This window comes from Rhineura floridana, chromosome 11 (assembly GCF_030035675.1).
Source record: "Rhineura floridana isolate rRhiFlo1 chromosome 11, rRhiFlo1.hap2, whole genome shotgun sequence".
NCBI classification, from domain to species: domain Eukaryota; kingdom Metazoa; phylum Chordata; class Lepidosauria; order Squamata; family Rhineuridae; genus Rhineura; species Rhineura floridana.
In genome coordinates this window covers 21,249,814-21,270,760 of record NC_084490.1, presented here as the reverse complement: position 1 = coordinate 21,270,760, position 20,947 = coordinate 21,249,814, and the positions used below count along the sequence as shown (strand labels likewise).

General features: G+C 45.7%; 1 protein-coding gene across 2 annotated transcripts; it reads right to left on the bottom strand.

Moving 5' to 3' along the window:
* Positions 1-3,621: 3,621 nt before the first annotated feature.
* On the bottom strand, positions 3,622-20,939 carry HSPBP1 (HSPA (Hsp70) binding protein 1). Of its 2 annotated transcripts, XM_061590116.1 has the most exons (10): positions 20,831-20,938; positions 20,180-20,385; positions 19,216-19,335; positions 17,702-17,871; positions 15,033-15,249; positions 14,002-14,226; positions 12,048-12,203; positions 9,210-9,306; positions 8,479-8,590; positions 3,622-4,392 (listed from the first exon to the last, which is right to left on the bottom strand). In XM_061590116.1, exons 4-10 carry the CDS (start codon positions 17,828-17,830, stop codon positions 4,315-4,317), a joined length of 1,014 nt encoding a protein of 337 aa, XP_061446100.1. In that variant the 5' UTR covers positions 17,831-17,871; positions 19,216-19,335; positions 20,180-20,385; positions 20,831-20,938; the 3' UTR covers positions 3,622-4,314. The 2 variants fall into 2 exon arrangements, with proteins under 2 accessions (XP_061446100.1, XP_061446099.1); XM_061590115.1 differs by lacking the exon at positions 20,180-20,385 and having other exon boundaries at positions 20,831-20,939.
* Between the last annotated feature and the right edge of the window lie 8 nt (positions 20,940-20,947).

The window sequence follows — 20,947 nt, the reverse complement described above, 5'->3', positions numbered from 1 at the left end:
TACTGTGGCACCACCTACTGCCTATTGACATCAGGCAGGTGCCTTTGGTGTATCATTTTTGCCGCCTGCTTAAAACTTTTCTGTTTAGGCAAGTCTTTCCACATAGATGTTGATCTATTTTAATCTTTTTAGTTAGTAGCTGTTTTAATTGTTTTTAAAATGTTTGAATTACTTGTTTCTTACTGTTTTATTAATGTTTTTTGTAAACCGCTTAGAGGTTTTCTACGATCAAGCAGTGTATAAATTTTATTAAATATAAATAAATTAATCCCAGAGTAACATGGGATATTTTTGCGTTGTACGTTTCCCACCATTTCATGGATGCTGCTCCCACTGCTTATGTAATGAAATTTTGGGCGGTGTTTTGGCATACCACATAATGAATCATGGGGGACCAGAGGCACATGCACGGAGAAAGCATGGGGGAGTGGTGACATTTCCAATAATGCTCATTGTTGTGTCACATCACGCCCACTGGGATGTTTGAAATTTAGCGTGACATGGCGGTGTAACGATCAAAAAGCCACAGTTCCATAATGCAACAGGCAGTGCAATGCAAAAGGAATGTTAGAAATCAGGACAGGAGCACTAGCATTATAACCAGCAAAACTAACGCAATAAACCCAACGTCAGAACGCAGCCTGGTTGACATTATCATCAGCATCAAGAGGCAACAAGTAATGTTCTCTCATTTTCTCATCTAAGTCTGTTTTGTAGTAGATTATTCCTAGCTCAGTCTGACCTTATTGATCTGGTTTTTTCACTTTGTTAGATGGATACTGAAGTATGAAGAATGCCTGATGTAAACTCATTATTCTCTTTCAGATGATTCTGAACAGATGTGGTTTGTATGTTTATTTTCTTACAATTATATCTCGCTTTTCTTTCATCAAGGAACCGAAGGCAGCATATGTGTGGTTCCCACATGGTCTCCCATCCAGGCACTGACCAGACGTAGACCTGCTTAGCTTCAGCAAAGTGGTGGTCTCATGGGTCTTCAGACTATACCCAGTTGTACCATAGGGCTTTGTAGACAACTGATCCTGTGGTATGTTCTGTGTGGAAGTGGGAGGTAAGTATGCATAGTTGTCTGTAGGTTTCCTATATAAGGTAGTGCTGAGAGGCCCATTAGGTAGTTGCACAGTAGTGTTTCAGAGAATGAACTTCTCATGGACTGGTCTTAAAATGCCAGTTACTGCTGTGAGCTTCACATATGAGCTTTGCAGAACTACAGACCGGATCTCCCAATTCATGGCCTTTTGCCTCTCTCCCAAGCCCATGTATATACAGTAGGTACGCATCACGGAGCCTGAAGATGAAATCTCCATTTTTCAAAATAAATAATGTATCCAAAGTAGGAGAATCCTGAACTGCTTATGCCGTAGTAAATCTACCAGTCTTTTAGGTATCTCAGCATTCCATATTAAGGACATAATAGTCCATCTAGTCGAGCATCCTGTTTTCACAGGTGCCTGTTGGAAGCTTGCAAGAAGGACCCGAGTGCAACAGCAATTCTCTCCACTTGTGATTCCCTGCAACTGGCATTCAAAAGCATACCAACTCCAACAGTGGAGGCACAACATAGCCATCATCGCTAATAGCCGTTGATAGCCTCCATACATTTGTCTAATCTTCTTTTAAAGCCATTCAAATAAGTTAATGGCCATCACTACTTTTTGTGGGAGCAAGTTCCAGAGTTTGTGTTGCATCAAGGGCTTTCTTGTGTCTGTCCTTTTGTTTTTACTAAAAAAGATTAACACTACTCCCTCTTCGGAATTCCACCCTACCCCCCAAAAAGTAGTCCTGAACTATCATATCTGTGATCCCCCCCGCCCCAAAACATTTTCTTAAACCAAGTCCTTGAAAGTTTTGGGGAATAACTTGCTTACTCACTGCAGATCATTTGCCTTCCATTCTAAAGGCCAGTCTCTGATGAAGAAAATTGAAGCCCTCTTGCCTAAACCAAGTAATTATGTTCCACTTCTGCAATCCATTTTTTTATATTAATATATTCCAGGTGTTTTTCTAACAAAAAGGCCTTCAAAGCTTGAGGGATTCTCATCTGGTTTTTAAAAGGACCATGTTCTCTGAGGTCAGCAATGCCTGCCTCCCAAATGCTTTATGGGAAGTAAATACCAACCTTCTTTCTTTGGAGAGAATACACAAATTGCATACACACATGGGTGTATGTGTCACACTGGCTTTAAACCTGTCCCCATAAACAGACTTGCTTGCACTTATGGTTTACTTATTTCTATTATGTTAAGATTTCCCCCCTCTGCTATTTAAAATTATATATTTTTATAGTTGTTTATTTAAATATATGAAGTTTAGCTGCTGTATGCTTGGGATGCTGTCCCTCATGTGATTGGATGAATCCCTTTCTTTCCCATTCTGCACAGGCTCAAAGCATGCATTTGAAAACTGCGCCCGGGGCAAAACATGGTACCCAGAGTGACATCTGGCACTAGGCAGGACCCATCAGGACTCAGCCCTGATGAGATCTTCTCTGAAAGGGAGAGGGAATCAGGATAAAATGAACAGCTTGGGTAATCAGTAGGTCCTGAGGTACAGCCAGAGGCTGCTTCTCCCCCCCCCCCCGCTCCTGACTCTGAACAGCAGCAGGATGAGGCAGGGCCACTGACTCCTGTCAAACCATTTCACTTGCTGACTGTTCAGGGCTGTTGCAACAACTCTGTCAGTTAGCTCCAGAAGAGACAGCTGGCTTTGAATAGGGCAGGTTTGCTCTGGCTTTGTTTCATTTGCACTGGCTTCTAATTTGCTTGTGGGCTCAGTTAAATTGGGTTTGTTATTATAAAGTCTCTACCTAGGGATGAGAAGCATGTGGCCCTCCAGAAGTCATTGGACTCCAACTCCCATCTGCCCCAGCCAGGGATCCAACAACATCTGGAGGGCCACAGGTGGCCCATCCCTGTCCTAAATGGCTTTGGGCCAGAATATCTGGCCTGCCACATAGAAGTGTGTCCATCCACTGTGTTCGCTGTCCAAGGACTTGCTGTTTTCTGTTGCCTTTAGAAGCCCAGTTGGCTGGGTCATGGGGAAGGGCCTTCTCAGCACTGAGAGTTGTTGGGAGACCCTCTGTTCTCCTCACAAAACTACAATTCCCAGAGCTTCCTGAGAAGAGCGTTTGTTAAACCAATCTGTGAGGCAACTAGGGGTCTCCTAACAATCCTCAGCACCCTTAACAAACTACAGTTTGCAGGATTCTTTGGGGGAAGCCATGACTGTTTAAAGTGGTATCATAGTGCTATAAATGTATAGTGCAGATAGGGCGTAAGACTACTAGCAAGTCCTATTACCATGTTCCCCCCTCCCATTTCATCTACATCTCCCTCTTGCCTCTGTGATAACAGCTGGCAGGGTGGGGGAAAAGCAAGCAGGCAATGCTCAGAAGGCCAGTTTTCATGCTAGGGCTTCTAGTTGCTAACCTCTACTTTGCAACATCTCCTCTGACATTGTTTTTTTAAAGGGAAGGAGAGATGATAGAAATTTTAAAAGCACTTGCTGGTAGGAGAAACAAATGTGACAGACTTAGCACCCAGAAAAGAAACTTGTTGTAAACCCCACCATCACCAAGCAGCGAACATAGCAACAGCGAAGTACAATGGTGGGGAATTCAAGCTTTTTGGAATACACAGAGTTGTCACAATCAATTTTTTTTAAAAAGGAGGCCACAATAATCTCTCCCAACATTTTTTTTAAGGTATGGGTAGATATACAGGTCATATATGAAAGCCCCTGCCCCTTTTGAACAAATGCTCCCCAAATATGTTACCCAGCATAAGTTTGTAGAGTACCCAATTCCCATCTGCAGAACTAAAAAGACAATTTTTTGGATCACCTAACTTTCTAGATAAAGGAATTAAAAGGCACTCAAGCCTTTCCCTGCTAAGTATCTTGTCTTTTGAAAACAAGCAACATAAGGAGAGAAAATAGGATTCATTTCCCAATTAAGCATGGATATCTCAAGAATCATCTCAACACTATGGCTTTTTGCCTATAGAAGGTAAATGCATGGGTGAGGCTGGGAAGGAAGACAGTGGATGAATGCTTCTGCAAGATGACGAAGAGGAAGTTACACAGCGACAGCTTATGAAAGTGTCTTCCTGCTGATCAGTAGGCTAACAAGCTGTGTATTGCGTTTCAGAGAGATCTTCTGTTAGTCCAGCCTGTCGCCAGGTCAGTGGATGGGAGGATAAACACAGGCGTTTCCATCAAGTGTCTCCAACTGACACAGCTTCAAATGCAAGCGTGAACTTCCAACAGTGCCAAAGGGTACTCTGGGAAGCCAAGTTAACGGTCCATGCTGTTTTCATCAGGCTGACTGTGGAAGCAAAGGTGCAACAGCGTCTCACAGAAATCCAGCTCCTCCTTTTAAAAAAAACAAAATTAAATTATATGAAGGGGAAAGAGGGAAATTCTGTTTCTACTTTAATGGACTTTTTCAGTTCTGAAGGAACTGGATGTATTTGCCCTGGACCTGGGTGGGCAGTGGAAAGCAAAGATTAAGGATTTTTTTTGGGGGGGGGAAGGGGCATCTCCTTGACATCTTAAGTGCAGAGAGAATGTTTGTTTTCCAATGACCTATCCAGTCTATTTTTATAAGCATTCATAAGAGCATTCCAATATGCAAAACCACCACCCCCTTCCCAGTCTGGAATGGTATAGTCGAATAGGAGTTGGGTCACATGATTCTGCTGACCATGCAGCCCACATTTAATGGGGTTATCGTGGCTTGTACTTCTGCCCAGTCCCACTTATAGTAACGGTGGGCCACCCAAACCACCTCCCTGGCTTGTCTCAAGCTACAGCCATGCAACTCCTTGCATGCAGGAATGTGTTCTCCAAAGTCCCAAAGCTTTTTTAGTCTCAACTTGGCATTTTTATGGGGGGAAAGAAAGGGGGGGTGTTAGGAGATTTTTTTTTAAAGAACGGCACAGCGAGGTTGTTCCTCATTCCCACCATTTACTCCATTATGCCAATTGTTTAATTATCAAGCACAGTGCAGCCTAATTGCTATGCTTGGAAAAAACTGTCAGTGGCTAACAGCAGGGGTGGAAACTTGTCTGTTCAGAATAAACACAACAAGAGCTGCAGACATGAAACAGAAGCAACATATCTCCCTGCATTGCAAAAAAAAACCCCTCCCAATCAAGCTGTGGCATCGCAACACAACTGGGCTCTGAAATGAATGGCATGGTTCCAGCAATCCGTGACAAGAAAACCGACTCAAGTCTGCTGCAGCTGGATGAGTGTATTCTCCCCCTTTCTTGAACAGCGGATGGAAAACCTCAGAGATAGTCTCCCACGCACAGTCTGTACTAAAATGGAAAGCCCCCACCGTCCACAATTCTCTATGGAGGCCAAGTGACATCGCTTTATCCTTGGCATCCCTATGGTGAACACTCCGTATTGCTTGCGTTGGAAAATAAGAGTGGCAAACAGTTCTGTTTTAATACAGCCGTGCAAATAAGTCCACAAAAGTTACCAGCCCGCCAAAAAAAAAAAAACCTAGCATGCAGAGGAGGGGGGGGAACGCTCCACCCCTCCTTTGCCAGCTCACTCATTTGTCAGCTTGCAGTTCCATGTGCTCACCTGCACACAATTTGGCTGACTGAGGGCCAGTAAATGGAGCTTGAATCCTGGCAAGACAGAGGTGCTATTGGCGAGTGGCTCGTGTCCAGGAGATGAGTAAACTGCCTGTTCTGGATGGGGTCACAATCCCTCTAGAGCAGCCTTTCCCAACCAGTGTGCCTCCAGATGTTGGACCACAATTCCCATCTTTCCTGACCATTGGCAATGCTGGCTGAGGCTGATGGGAGTTGTGGTCCAACAACATCTGGAGGCACACTGGTTGGGAAAGGCTGCTCTAGAGGGAGCAGGTTTGTAGACCGGGAGTATTCCTGGATCCATCTTTACCACTAGAGGCCTGAGTGGTTTTAGGAGCTAGGACCTCCTATAAAATGTCATCCAGTAGGATATCGGCAGCCATTCCTGGATTGGGATAGTTTATCCCCTGCGATTCAGGTGTTGGTAACCTCCAAGTTAGACTACTGCAATGCACTCTATGTGAGGCTTCCCTTGTGTTTGGTCCAGAAGCTACAACTAGTGCAGAATGCAGCAGCCCAGCTGCTGATGGGGACTTTGCACCAACAGTATTTAAGACCACTGCACTGGCTGTCTATATGTTACTGGGCCAAATTCAAGGTCTGGTTGTATAGAAAACCCTCAACAGCTTGGGATCAGCCTAACTGAGAGACTTGTCTTGCCTTATATATGCCTGCCTAATCTTTATGTTCAGCTGGAGAGGTGCTGTTCCAGATGCCACATGGCATTCCCCTTGCTTCTACAAGACGAGAGGGCAATGAGTGTGTGTGTCCTTCAGTTGTGGAACTCCTTGCTTATTCCTATTAAGCAAGCATGCTTGCTTAAGACTCTTCTGTATCCATAGGCCTTTTCTGATGTATAGCTCAACCGTTCATTATTGTGTCTCAGTCACCAGCCAGATGTTAAGCACTTTAATGTTGTTTTCTGGATGTGTTACATTCATCACCTAGATACTCCATTTATTGTGTGCTATATGTAAGCCACAGCTGGTATAGCACGGTGGGGAGGAGAGCCTGGCTGGGAGTCCAGAGTCTGTGAGTTCAAATCCCCGCTCGTGTCTCCTGGGTGTCAAGGGCCAGCTAAAGATCACCCCCACAGGGAGTGGCTCAGGGGTTACGTGCCCTGCCACCGGTGCAGCCGTGGGCAAGCTGCATAGTCCCAAGGAGCCCAGTTGCCCCCCAGCTGGCAGTTGCGGACAAGGAAGGGGCTGGCTTGTGCAGCTGTGGCAAGCTGAGCAGGCCCTAGCCAGCTGGGAAGGACTAGCCTCAGAGGGAGGCAATGGTAACCCCCCTCTGAATACTGCTTACCATGAAAACCCTATTCGTAGGATCGCCATAAGTCAGGATCGACTTGAAGGCAGTCCATTTCTGTATGTAAGCCAATGCAAATAAATAGACAACTTGATTCTTGTTGCCTATTGCTACAGTGCTAAGGCTGATTTAATGTTAGAGATGTGGGGAAAACAAAAAACCCAGCTCAAAATGGGACTACCCCCCACCCTATAGAAACCTGCCATTCTAGCAACAAGAAGTTGCTACCTCCTCTCACCACTAGAGGACAGGGAACTCTGAATAACAAAGCCTCTCCCACATAACAGTGACAGCTAGCTCACACTTGCAGATGGGTTGAGGGCAGTGAGGGTTGGATTTTGGGGCTCAGAGCAACAGAGAACACCAAACTTCCTTCTTAAGCTGCTTTTGCATCGTGTTATTCTTAGGAGGGCGAAGCTCTGCACTGCAAACCATCTCAAGCAACGCACTTACATGGGAAGTATTAAAAAGGTGCGTAGCACCCTTTAGTGCCAGGGAAAAGAAGAGTGAAATGACAAGGCTCCCATCAACCCAAGTAGGCAGAACTGCATGGGTTTTGTAATTCACAGTCTGGTGTGGAATTGTGCCTTGCAAATTTCTTTTGTCAGCTTCCCCTCCCTTTAGAGTAAATGTTCCAGCCCACCATTGTTGTAGAGGAACGGGGAACTGAATCTGGCTGGTGGGCTGGATCCTGACCTCCCTCACCCCTCATGGGATTGCCCACCTGTCAATCACGTGGCATCATAATGATGCAAGAGCACTTCCCCCTCCTGTGGTTTCCAGCAACTGGTATTCAGAAGCATACAGCCTTTGACAATGGAGGGAGAGCACAGCCATCAGGTGACAACTTTGACTGGGATGGTTGTCAGTGCTGATCAGTTGACTGGCACTGACAACGAGCCCCACTTTGTGCATGTGCAGGTGCAGTTTGGATTCAAACCATGCCTGCAAATTAACTTTTTTTTTTGTAGACCAGCAAAGCTGTCTGCAAATCCAATCTGCAAAGAAAAAGTCTGTTTGCTGGCGTGGTTTGAACCCAAACCACATCTGCATATGGAAAACCTCAAAGGGGCTGGGCTGTTAGTGCCAGTCAGTGAGGCCCATTTGCCATGGAACAATTGGGAGTGCGCTTTAAGCTTCCAGTTGTTCCTCTGCAGCTGCATCCTTGCCTGTCCCACACCTGAGGTCACATCTATGTGGGGCACAGGTGTAGAGCAGGTGGGTATGGTATGGGGAAAACAGCCTTGTGAGCCAAAGTAGGACTGCTGCTGGGCCTGATTAGGCCCACAAGCTGGAGGTTTCCCACACCAATGTTGTAGAGAAAAGCTTGAACCCATCACCTTGCCCTGCCTTCACCTTTCTCTCCCCCCTTCCTTTAAAAAAAATATCCAAAAAACTGGAAAATTATGGAGGCAGAATCATTTATTTTAACTGCAGAATTTGAGTTTCCCCATCTGAAAAACTTAGTGGTAGCCCAGAAGGCGCAACAAGTTCATGCCACAGGTTGGCAGGAGGGAAAGAAACCCAGTTTTTGGCCTACCTGGAATTCCTCCTGATCCTTTAGTAGCTGGCATCGCTCCTTTAACAGTTCCTCGAGGGCCAAATCCGGCTCTTGACACTCTCGCACACCCTGAGGGAAATCTGTTACCAGACTGTGGGGGTGGAAATCACACGAGAGAAGAAAGGAAGAAGGAACTGGAAATTAGAGATGAACAAATGGGAACATGCCAGCCAGCAAGCCATGTCTTCCACCAGGATACTCCATTCCATCCTCCCACCTTCCTTTCCTTTCCAACCGATACTCAACATTTCACAGCAACTTGGCGTGTTCACAGGGCTGCTTTGTTTTTGTTTCTTTGCCCCATTAGGTTTTACTTTTCAAAATTTCTCTTTTTTTAATTTCTGCAAACCTCAGTGGTCCCCTCAAGCTTGCTGATACCTTCCCACTTGTTTTTCAGCAGCCCCGTTTTGGCTACACAGTTTCCGGCACACACCATCCCGGCTCGAATAGGGAGCGAGAGGAAAGGTGCTTGCCATGTGAAGGGATTCAGCCTAGACACAGGTATCACCCTTTCAGTGACAATGAGGCCAAAGGATGCTCAAGGTATTATCACTCACTCCACACCTCTGTCTAGAACCGTAAGAAAAGACTCTCCTCCCTAAATATGCAAGAATACCAATTCCTAGCATGCTTCTTACTTCCTGTAACTCTCAGGCAGAGAACCCCCTGGATCCTGGCTGTCATTCTCCACTGCCCAGTCCCCTTGATACCTGCACAACGCTCCCAAGACGTGTTCATGGAAGGTGCTGTGTTCAGACCGGATCAGTGCCACCAGCTGCTGGACCATTCCCATGGAACAGAGAGTCTCTGCAGGGGGAAGAGGTGAAAACAGATTTGTCTAAATATGGTAAGAACATAAGGAGAGCCTGTTGGATTAGGCCAGTGGCCCATCTAGTCCAGCATCCTGTTCTCACAGTGGCCAACATGATGCCCATGGGAAACCACAAGCGGGACCTGAATGCAAGAGACAAAAGAACATAGTTCTTCACACAGCACACAGTCAAGCGATGGAATTTGCTCCCACAAGAGGCAGTGATGGCCACCAACTTGAATGGCTTTAAAAGAAGATTAGACAGATTCATGGCTACTAGCCATGAGGGCTATGCTCTGCCTCTACAGTGGGAGGCGGTGTGCTTCCGAACACCAGTTGCTGGAGACCGCAGGAGGGGAGACTGCTCTTCTGCTGGCAGGCTTCTCGTGGGCATCTGACTGGCCACTGTGAGGTAGGGGTGGAAAGATCAATTCTCTCAGTTTCTCATTTTTCCACATATCTCAGTTCCCTACGTTTCTGCAGCAATTTGCGATTAAAAAAAGAAAGAAAATTCTCCGGCATTTTAGTGTGAATTTCTCCTAATAAACACATTTGGTAAGCAACTGAGATCTCAGTTAACAAATCTTAAAAAGATCTCAGGTAGCAGGTGATGGGGAAAAAACATCTACCTAAGGATTGTCAGAGAAGACAATACTGGGCTAGGGGACAAGGAGTCTGCTCTTGTGTTAGGCAATTTTGTATGCTCTGATGCGTAGACCATGAATGGCGAAATCTGGGGCCCTCCAGATGTTGCTGGATTGCAACTCCCATCAGGCGCAACCAGCATGGCTGACTGACAGGGACACTAGGAGTTGGATCTAACTACTTCTAGAGGGCCACTGGTTTTTCACCCCTGGTGCAGACAAAGCTTGAGGTAAAAAGAAATTAGTGACTCCAATGACTTATATTGGCTGCAATCCAATACACACTTACCTGGGAATAAGTCCCACTGAATCCAATGGAGCTTACTTCTGAGTAGACATGTATTCTGGATTGCAGCCTAAGTCAGTTAGCAAGGGGGTGCACTGAGGTTGCTTCTCTCTAGTGGCTGGACACACCTGAAAGATGCAAGACACGCACATGCACATATATAAAAATAAATAATATGGAAACACAGTGTGGTGTAGTGGTTAGAATATTGGACTAGGATCTGAGAGACCAGGGTTCAAATTCTTACTCGGTGTTGAAGCTTGCTGGGTGGCCTTGAGCCAGTGGCTGCCTCTCAGCCTAACCTACCTCACAGTGTTGTGAGAATAAAATAGGGAGGGGGAAGAATCACGTACGCCACCATGAACTCCCTGGAGGAAAGTTGGGATATAATTGTAACAACCAGGGCTGTGGAGTCGGAGTTGGAAGCAATTTTGGGTGGAGTCGGAAGAAACGTACCGACTCCGACTCCTTCAATCCCTGGGGCTGATGGGAGTTGTAGTTTAAAAAAGTTAACTTTTCCAAGCTCTGGATTCACATGGTGGTGATGAAATGCCTTGTGCTACCATTTTACTACAGTAAATTTGTTATTACTAGTTAATATACATTTGCCATTTATGAAGGAGTCGGAGTCGGACAGTAGAAAAATAGGAGTCAGAGTCGGAGTTGAAGGTCTGGCGTACCGACTCCACAGCCCTGGTAACAACAACAAAATAATAATGCTTGTCAAACCCCCCTTAAAAAAGGAAAAACCAACACTACAGCACGTGTTTAGATTTAGCTACCATGCTATACCATTAAGAAGCAGGGCAGAGACATTTCTTATATTTCTTATCAATAAAACCACTTGATGAGTGATTGCTATCCTTAGGGGGGCTAATGCCAGCTACACAACCATCCCAAAGAACAGACTCAAACAGAAGTTACACAAAATAAAAAAAACCACTTCCATGCCAAGTTTGCTCATAGTGCTCCATTTGCACACTTGATACTGAAGCAAGCCTTTGGATTCTTTTTTTTTTTAATGGAAAGCAATAGCTGCCAGGGCTGTGGAGTCAGAGTCGTGGAGTCGGAAGCAATTCTGGGTGGAGTCGGAGTCAGTAGAAATGTACCGACTCCGACTCCTTCAATCCCTGGGGCTGATGGGAGTTGCAGTTCAAAAAAGTAACTTTTCCAAGCTCTGGATTCACGTGGTGGTGATGAAATGCCTTGTGCTACCATTTTACTACAGTAAATTTGTTATTACTAGTTAATATACATTTGCCATTTATGAAGGAGTCGGAGTCGGACAGTAGAAAAATAGAGGAGTCAGAGTCGGAGTTGAAGGTCTGGCGTACCGACACCACAGCCCTGGTAACAACAACAACAAATATGGCTAAAAATGCTTCAGTGAGGGGTGACCTATGAAACAAGAGGATCAAGCACTGCTTATGTTTGTAGTCCACTTTTATGAAGAAATGGATGCTGGTGTGACATTCTTGGCTTGACTATCTCACACTGTGACTGACCGCGGGGAGGCCTAATCCTCAGGGCACAGCTGTTGCCACTGTCAGGGAAAACCTAGTGTCAAAAAGTCATGTGTCACCAGAGCAAGAGAACTTTCAGCCACTATGTTCATAGTTAAGACAGACTAGAGCAGCCAGGATATCAGGAACAGGAAGGTCAAGACTGAAGAGGCCATGATGGAGGCAAGGGAGAACTATGTGATATAACAAGCTTTATGTCCGTGAAATAGCATGTGAGCCAGCCAGAGTCCAAAGCCTGCAAAGGAAGCCCACCACCGCAGGTAGCAATAAAAGGTTCTTCTCACCTTTCTGCTCTGGGTGGTTTATGAGAAGGTTCTGGAGAAGGAAGGCAGATTTCACCTTCAGTTTCTGCACGTTGCTCTGCATGGCCCTCATGAGGACAGAGAACCCATCAAGACGAAGGAACTGTTGCAGGCCAGCTTCCTGGGCTCTTACCAAACCTGGAAGCACAATGAGGGGCACAGAGAAGGAGAGGAGGAGAAGAGAGAGGGTCAATTAGCAAATGCTGTTCACAAAACATTCTGTTGAGGCCCCACAGACCAAATGTGGGCCTAAGTACCTACGTTCATGTCCTATAGCGGTCGTGGACTCAGTGCGTTATCCTTGGCACAGGATATGCTGGCTGACGCCGAGTCTAACTCAATGAACAAGTGAACCACTAAGTATAATGAATCAAGAACATGAATGTTCTACACAAGAATCAGTCACATTCCAACAAAACTATATAAGTGTCAATAGGGCCAAATAATTACTATTTATCATTCACATTTGGGGCTCCAAATGGTGTATATGGGTGTGGGTTACCCTAATTTATCCTCACAACCACCCTGGTGAGGTAGGTTAGGCCATTGTTCTTCAACCTTGGGTCCCCAGATGGTGTTGGACTATAACTCCTATCAACCCCAGCCAGCTTAACCCATGGCCAAGGATCATGAGAGTTATAGTCCAACACCATCTGAGGACCCAAGGTCAAAGAACAGCGGGTCAGGCTGACCAGCCCAAGGTCACCTCAGTGAGTTTCACGGATGAGCAGGGATTTGAATGCTGATCTCTCCACCCCAAAATCCAACACCACCAATTCCTATTTCACTGATTGGTTCCCAAAATACAAATTCACAATAGCTAAGGGCTTAATTCTGAAGGTTCCCAAGATGTAGATCTCTCCAGGAATTCACAGAAGTTAAATCTCTGACTTTAAAGAAAAACCTAGAGGGCCACTGTGTTTTAATATGATTATACCCTGTGGCTATGCCTAGGAGTAGGAATAGCATGCAATCCATCTTCCTCTACAGCAGGAATGAGGAACCTGGTGTGCTCCAGATTAGAGATATGAAGGCCTGAGGAAAAATGGGAAGATTCTGGGGGGAAAGGGTGTTTTTCATCCCCCCCCTGAATTTTCCTGATTTCCTCCCCCAGTGACCCCCCCAGGCCTTCACATATCTACTCCAAATGTTGTTGGGCTCCAGCTCCTATCATCCCTGGTCACTGGACATGCTGGCTGGGGCTAATGGGAGAGCCACAAATTGCCCATCCCTAATCTGCAGTCAGTGACAAAATCCCAATTGATTGGTTGTTTTTGATACTGTTGTATTTGTCTTGGTAAGTTAACTGCTCTCAGCTTTCTTTTACAAGAGGAACAGAAACACTGATATGAATTATTTCAATGGCATCAGATTAAACTCATGTACAGGAAGATCCTGAGTTTGTTAAGGTCCCCCAAGTCTGGAATGGAGTGTTAACTCAGGAGTGGGGAAGCTGTGAACTGCAACTTTCATCAGCTTCAGGCAGCATGGTCAATGGTCAGGACTGGTGGGAATTGAACTCATCACATCTGGAGGGCCGGAGCTCCCGCAGCCACAGATACTTTAGTTCTTTTACCTTGCAAAGTAACAAAAGGTAAGGACTTTACTATCTCAGAGGGTTGGATCAGACATCACATGGAAAATTTGCAATTGCCTCTCCTGAGGGTCCCACAAACACACATTTTATCTATCTATCAATCAATCAATATCCTGCCCTTCTTCCCAGTAGGAGCAGTTGCATGGACTAGGTGGGTCCTGTATTTGATCAGAGGAACCGTTCTAGGGGAGAATGCATTTAATCCTCCTCCTGCTCCCCAACGCTTGCTCAATCAAACCACGTTTTACTGTGATGGAGGAAATATGCAGGTGTATGCTTTGCTGCAGGACTAATCACATGGCTCCCATTTTCCAAGCGGGCAAACATCCCCACACTCACAGGAGACAGCAAAGAGTGCCTTGATCCGGACGGCCTCGCTGGGATCATGGTCCAGCAGCTTCAACAGCTTCCTCAGGCAGCCCAGCGCCAGGGCCTGCTCCTGCACCTTGGGCACATTCTGGGCACAGGTGCCCACCAAGTGGGCAGCTCGCCAACGCAGCTCTTCCTCCTCGTGCTCCAGGTACCGGTGCACCAGCAGCCGCATGCCCTCCAGTTTGCAGAAGTCTGGCGGAAGAGCGAAGGGGGCAATGTACAAGCAGGCATCCCAATGCTGTTGGCAGGATATCCTGCAAGATCCCCTCCCAATCATCCCAAGTGACTTTAACTATGGCCTTCTGGGGTCACAAACAGAAATTTATTTACTTCCCATCATATCATCTTGGGATTTCTCTCAGACACACACCACACCCTCTGGGCATGAGGAACTGTTTAGTACCATTTCCTTGTTATTTATTTCAGTCATTTATATATCGCTTAACACCATAATCTCTAAGTGGTGTACAGTAAGGGTTAAAAAGATACAATGAAGATCAAATCAGTTAAAGCTAACCATAAAACAAAACAGAAAACTTGCTTAAAATTCCAGCTGAAATAAAAAAAAGTCTTCACTAGGTGCCAGAGGTTCAACAGGGAGAGGGCCTGACCTCAGCTGAGGAGTTCCAGAGAACTGGGCCCGCAATACTCAACACATGGATCGTGAGCTACGTGCCCAAGCCATTAGGGACCACTGACTCCCCTGAAGACCTCAGTAATTGGGCAAGGATGTAAGGAATCGGGTATCTTGGACTCAAAGTTGTTAAGGGGCTTGTAAATTAAGACCAAAATCTTGTCCTCACATCTAGTTTGCCCCTAAGGACATGTACTATCTTTCTTCTCTCCGATCTCAGTGACCCTTCATGCCCTAGTTTTTCTGTGCCAAACTACTCACCATGCCTCCTCACTTGCTCTCCTGCATGCAAACGTACATGCGCTCTCTCCCGCTCTCGCATGTGCACACCCACATACAGTGGCGTGAGCCCCCTTCTTTATACCTGCAGCATTATCCAAGTTTTCACACAGCTCTGCCAGAAGGTCTAAGGCACCCTGTCTGTTCTCGAGGTCTGAACGCGTTTCCTCCGGACTCTCCCCTCCACGCTCTGCTCCGGGGGTTGAAGCCTCCAGTAGCTGCAGGCATTCCTTCATTTTTTCTACTTCATCCATTTGCCCCCGGAACGCCTCTACCATCGCCTCCTGCAGCCACTGCCTCCGCTGCAGGGTGAGGAGGGGAAATTAGAGAAGGGGAAAGAAAAGGAAACAGATTAGGAATGTCAAGCACACGCACCCATCTTATCTCTTCCTGCCAAGAGCTCTCTTGCCACCCAGAAAAATCCAAAACTTTGTCTCCAACAAAGTTGGATCCAATGTTAGACCTAATCCCCCTCCTAAGGAGTCTTACTTTCCAGCAACTTTCACTCTGCTCCCACTGTACAACCCTGCAGAGGTAGAACAAGGTGAACTCAGAAATTTGGCTTTGGGGTCCTACTGCTGCCATGCCATATGATTTGATCCTGTTCTAAAGTAGCTCTCCTCTATAGTGATGACATGACAATTGTGGTGCCTGCAACCTGTTTTTAGGTGAAGCTGTAGCCTGTACTTCTGGGCTGGGAATTCAAGGCCCACAAGCATGGGATCCATCCCAGGTTCAATCCCTGGCTTCTCCAAGTAGGGCTGGGAAAGGCTGTTGACTGAAATAAAGCTGCTGCCAATCAGTACTGACAATACATAGACCAATGGTTTGATTTGGGATAAGACAGCTTCCTACGTGCCTGTCTCCAAGGACTTTACTTCTCTGTGATCCGTTGAACTTCAGCCTCCTGGGTCAGAGGTAGCCAGCCACATTAGACATGGTCTTGAACACCTTCTTGAGATGTCAAGACTATTGAAGTATGTCCTGGTCCTTTGGAATTTGATGGAGGAAAAATATAACTGGCTACTAAGGGCATCCATGGTAAATGTCTAACACTTCAGTACTGCAAGGAGGGGTCTACCACCCCGCCTCCAACTCATATACTGGGCAGAAGAAATTACTCAACTATCAGGCCAAGAGAAGGGGACCTTCCACAAGCACAAGAAAGACAGGAATTTTTCAGATGTATGGACTCCATACACATATCTCTTTCCATGAATGACTGAATGACTATTGGATTGATCTGGATTGCCAGCCGCACCAACCTCCCACATAAATGTACATACAGAAAGTTTTGGATTGGATTCAACCAAGTCCTACTCAGAGTAGACCCACTGAAATTAATGAACCTAAACTAGTTATGTCTATGGTGGGATAAAATTGTAACAAATTAAAAAAATATATAGAACTTTGTCTCTTGCTTTTCATCTCCAAAATGGAGGCAGCCCAAAGCAGTTCACATCATGACAACAACACACCAACGAAACCACCATCACATCTGTGGATGATATCCCAACTAAGAACAGACGCCGTGAAATCAATGGTCTTAAGTAGCATGTCCATTGATTTAAATAGGTCTACTCTATGACTAACACTGGATTTGATCAATGGGGAAAAAACAAAACCAGCAGTAATTTTTAAATAAATAAATATGAAGTAAAAGCTACAGAATTTTATGCTTAAAAATTAAAAGTTAATGGGAGGCAGGGGATTTTTTTTAAAGCCCCCTCTGCAGCAGGTAAATGAAAAGTTAGCTGGAAAAGAACTACGTTCAAACAGCAAATGGATACTGGTGACGTTATTGTACTGATTTATATTTTCTGACAGCTACTAAATACATCCAGGACAGTAACCAGACAGGAAGAAAGTTATCCAGACCTCCAGGATTTCACTTTTCCTACCCGAGAAGTTGGCCACAGACATAATTTTCCCATACTTTATTAACCCGGGAGAGAAGCCGAGCATTTTCATTTGCCTGCTCACAGAGCTTTCATTGCCAGAAATAAAGCAAAACATTTTAGCTGTGCAATGGACCTTCTTGCTCCCTGACTCCATAGTCTTGTATAAAAGGCAGCTCCCAACATTCCGGCACATTCCAGACAGATCACGAAGCCGAACCCAGGATGAGACCACGAAGAGGTCGCATTATGCAAATAGGAAAGAACTTCATTCTTAATAGTCACCAGGATCAGGAAGCAGATTTAACCCATACCGAAGTAGCATCCCTGAGTAGAAGTTTTCGTTTTATTTTTTACCCATGGAAGAAAATAGTGCTGAATATGGAAGCACTGCTGCAGTGAGGACAAAGAATCCTGGTAAGGGTAATTTGTGGAGGATGCTGAGAGTTGTTAAGAGACTCCTCACCGAGACACAGTTTTCAGAGCAGTTTAACAGTCAGTTCCTCTTCCCAGAAACCTCTGGCAACTGTAGTTCTGTTAGCGGAATAGGGGTCTCCTAACAACTCTCATCACCCTTCACAAACTACATCCCCAGGATTCTTTGGGGGAAGCCAGAACTTTTTAAATGGTATCTTAGTGCTTTCAATGAATAGTGCAGATGGGGCCCTAGTCTGCTTACAATGCAACCTGCCCTGCCCCTTATTAGATAGTCTTGGTTGTCAGCTTCCCCAAACAAGTCTAGCTTTAACCCTCAAGGATCCCACTCCCTTGCTTGGGACAGCAGAGCCCGCAAACTCATTCCCCAGGTCTAACTATTTGACCCCAACTCCCCCTCCTAGCAAGCCAAGCTGTGCACCTCATCAGACATGGGCTCCATTGGAGCAGACTCAGGATTTCCTGCAGTGACTGCCATCTGTAGCAAGCCCTGGAGGTTGCGAGGAGGGTCACGTGGTGGCTGGTTTCCATCAGCACCCCCTTCAGCCATGGTTGGAGAATGCCGTTCCAGTCAAGAGGCAACTCACGAAGCTTTAAAGAAAAAGCAGAGAGAGAGAGAGAGAGAGAGAGAGAGAGAGAGAGAGAGATCTCACTTCATCAGCCAGTATTCTGTGGCCACCAAACATGCTCCATCCCTAGGGTGCTTTGCAGTTTCCCCCCCCCCCTAAGATTTTTGCACTTCTGCAAACTTTGGGGTTTCTCAAGCTTTTATTATTGTTGTTGTTGTTGTTATTATATTAATTATATATTAATTATAATAATAATTTATATCCCACCCTTCCTCCTAAAGGAGGATGTGGTAGATAATGCTTTCGGGACTTCTGGGGAGCCTTAATATTCTTCTGTTTTAAATGCCTCCTATTATGTATTGTTTGCTCTTATAATTTATATATTTCACTGTATTTTTGTATTGTATTCTGCCATATTTATTGTATGTATGTCGCCTAGAGTGGCCACTGGCCAGATAGGCGACACATAAATTAAATTTATTATTATTAGTAGTAGTAGTATACAGGATTCATGTTTCCATAGTTTTGCTCACCACCCTCTCAATGGTAACTGCTACCACCCTCTGATGATCCCTAGGATTCTGCCCAGCATTGAAGCTGCAAAGGTGGGTGGGGACTGCCCTGGAAGTTGCATGGGAATTCTCTCCTCAGCTCCAAGGTTGGGAGGAAGGCTGGGCATCGTTTGGTCACTGCTTTGCCAAGGGCACCTGGAATAAGGCAGCAAAATCTCAAGCCCCCTGCCACCCTTTACTGAAAGAAAGGGTTGGGTTTCTTCAGCTACACAGCAAGGGCAGAGATGGCCACAATTTTTGGCTTGGGTATCAAGGCCACACCAAAAAATGGTAGACTTCTATACTTATTTATATGGTACCATCAATATGCACGGCACTTTATAGACTCAGAAAAAAAGGGCAAGTCCCTGCCCTGAGGAGCCTACAATCTAAATACACCCACACACAAAAAGAGAGAAATATGGAGGCAAGAGTAACCACTGCTAAGATATTAAAAAACTATCAGCTGGACGCCCAAGAAAATCAGGACATTCCCCTCCCAACAATAAACATATGAAACTATAGACCTGGTTACAAATGCAATTCAGCTGGCTGGAGAAGACTAGAATTTAACACAGAAAATGCAGTTACTTGTACCACGGATAAAGCTACCATTAAGAGCTACTATGTGTATTGTTATTTAACTTTTGCAGATTGTATTTTGTATTGTTTTATTGATGCATTTTTATATTGTATTTTATATTTGTGTTTTTTGTAAGCCGCCTTGAGGGCCCTTGGCGGGGTATAAATAAACTAATGATAATAATAATATTATTAGTTTTTCACTGCTTAGGGTGCTCAGGAGTTCTAGCTACCTTTCTTCCACCAGATGCCAGCTGTTCAGCTGAAGGTCCTACCAAGGGCTTTGAAGATCTTTGTCACTGGGGAGATGGCTTGGGAGAGAACACTGCCCACAAACAGAAAGGGAGTAAAGTCTGCAAAGGAATACAGGAGAAACAGAAAGTTAGAAACTGGATTTGGGCGAGAAAAACAATTGTTCTGGAGACAGACAAATAACCACAAAACTAGGATAGCACTGCTGGCAGTAGTGGGGAGAGGGGGTTGAACTCCAGATGCAAGATATAGCTTCCCGGTAGCCTCCTACCCAGTGTTTCTCATAAATTCTAAGAAACCAAAGAACCAGTGCAGTTTAGAAATCCGTGTTTAAAATCAGCGCTGTTTTGAAAGATTGTTTGCCATATTGATTCAAAATGGTGTCCAACTGCATCCAAACACAGACAAAAACCTGCTCCATGATCTCAGGAACCATCACACAAAAACTGGTTACAATATCTTAAGAGGTGTCAAATGCCTGGCAAACAAACCACTTTGCAAACTACGTATTAAAAAACTATAGACCTGACGTATTTTGGAAAATTCCTCCAAGGGCAGATTTTCAGCAACCATTCCCACATATCATTGTAAACAATTTTCACACGTGTAGCAACCAAGATGAATAATGATACACCAGCCTTATACTATAGTGCCAGCAACAACACTATGAAGCTCTAAGACTGAGAGGAGCAGATCAGGAAGTCCCAGTATGAACCCCCACAGCTACCACCAACTCGCTAGGTTGCCTTAGTCAAGTCAGTTTCTCTCGGCCTCAGTCCCCCACCCACCCAGCCATCTGCAATATGAAGCATGATAATAATAAAAATATTACTGATCTACCTTACAGGAACTACCTCACACTCTCGAAGCATTTTAAATACTTTTAACAGTTGCATAGCACGTTTCAAGTGTTGAAAGCGCAATAAAAATGTTAAAAAGTATTACCTAACAGCAGTCGTCTGCCAGACATCAACTTTAGCAGGGGAGGCTTTTCCTAGCACAGGGATGGCGGTGTGGGTAAAGAGAAAGCGTCTACCGGGCGGGAAACAGACGACAGGCTATTTCTCCAAAGAGTGAAGAGGCAGCTGGAGGGAGGGATTGCAGCCTCTGGCGCCTACGCTCACCTCACCGCCCCCAACGAGGTGCAGGTTCTGCGGAATGAGAACATCGGTCTGACCCAACAGGGCTCTTCCACCAGCCAGATGCCTCCAGCAAGCCCCACTAGCCAGGCCTTCGAGGCTATAGCCACCAAGGGCAGTTCAAGAGTTGTCAACCCGACTTCCAGAGTCCTCGCCCTGCCTTCTCCCTTCCTACACCCCACATAAACCCTTTTTAACCCTTTCGGCCGCTACCATCTTCTGCTGCCTTGGGAGCGGAGGTGGGAATCTTCTCACACACACCCCCAAAAAAGTTTCCTTTCTCCTGCCTCCCCACTCCGCAAGGGATGGCCCATTCCCCACTCCTACCCATCCCAAATGCCTTCCTCCTCCCGCCAAGAAGCCCCCAGGTCTCCCGTTCTCCTGCACTTCCCCGCGGCGCTTTCCATCCCCGCGGCGCACCCCTTCCACCCACCCCGCTCATTTCCACCCCGCTCACCCGCTCAGACGGCACCACCAAGAGTTTCCCGGCTCAACCTCTGCAAGCGGCCATCTGCAACCACGTGGAAAGGAAAGGGAGGAGTACCGTCTGAGGCAGGGACGTGGACGTGGGGCC

Coding starts and splice junctions, on each gene's coding strand:
- HSPBP1 (XM_061590115.1), bottom strand. CDS start 17,830: ATGGCTGAAGGGGGTGCTGATGGAAACCAGCCACCACGTGACCCTCCT. Junction 12,204..14,001: donor GGCACTCTTTGCTGTCTCCT/GTGAGTGTGGGG, acceptor TTGTGCTTCCAG/GTTTGGTAAGAGCCCAGGAA. Junction 9,307..12,047: donor AAACCACCCAGAGCAGAAAG/GTGAGAAGAACC, acceptor TTCCCCCTGCAG/AGACTCTCTGTTCCATGGGA.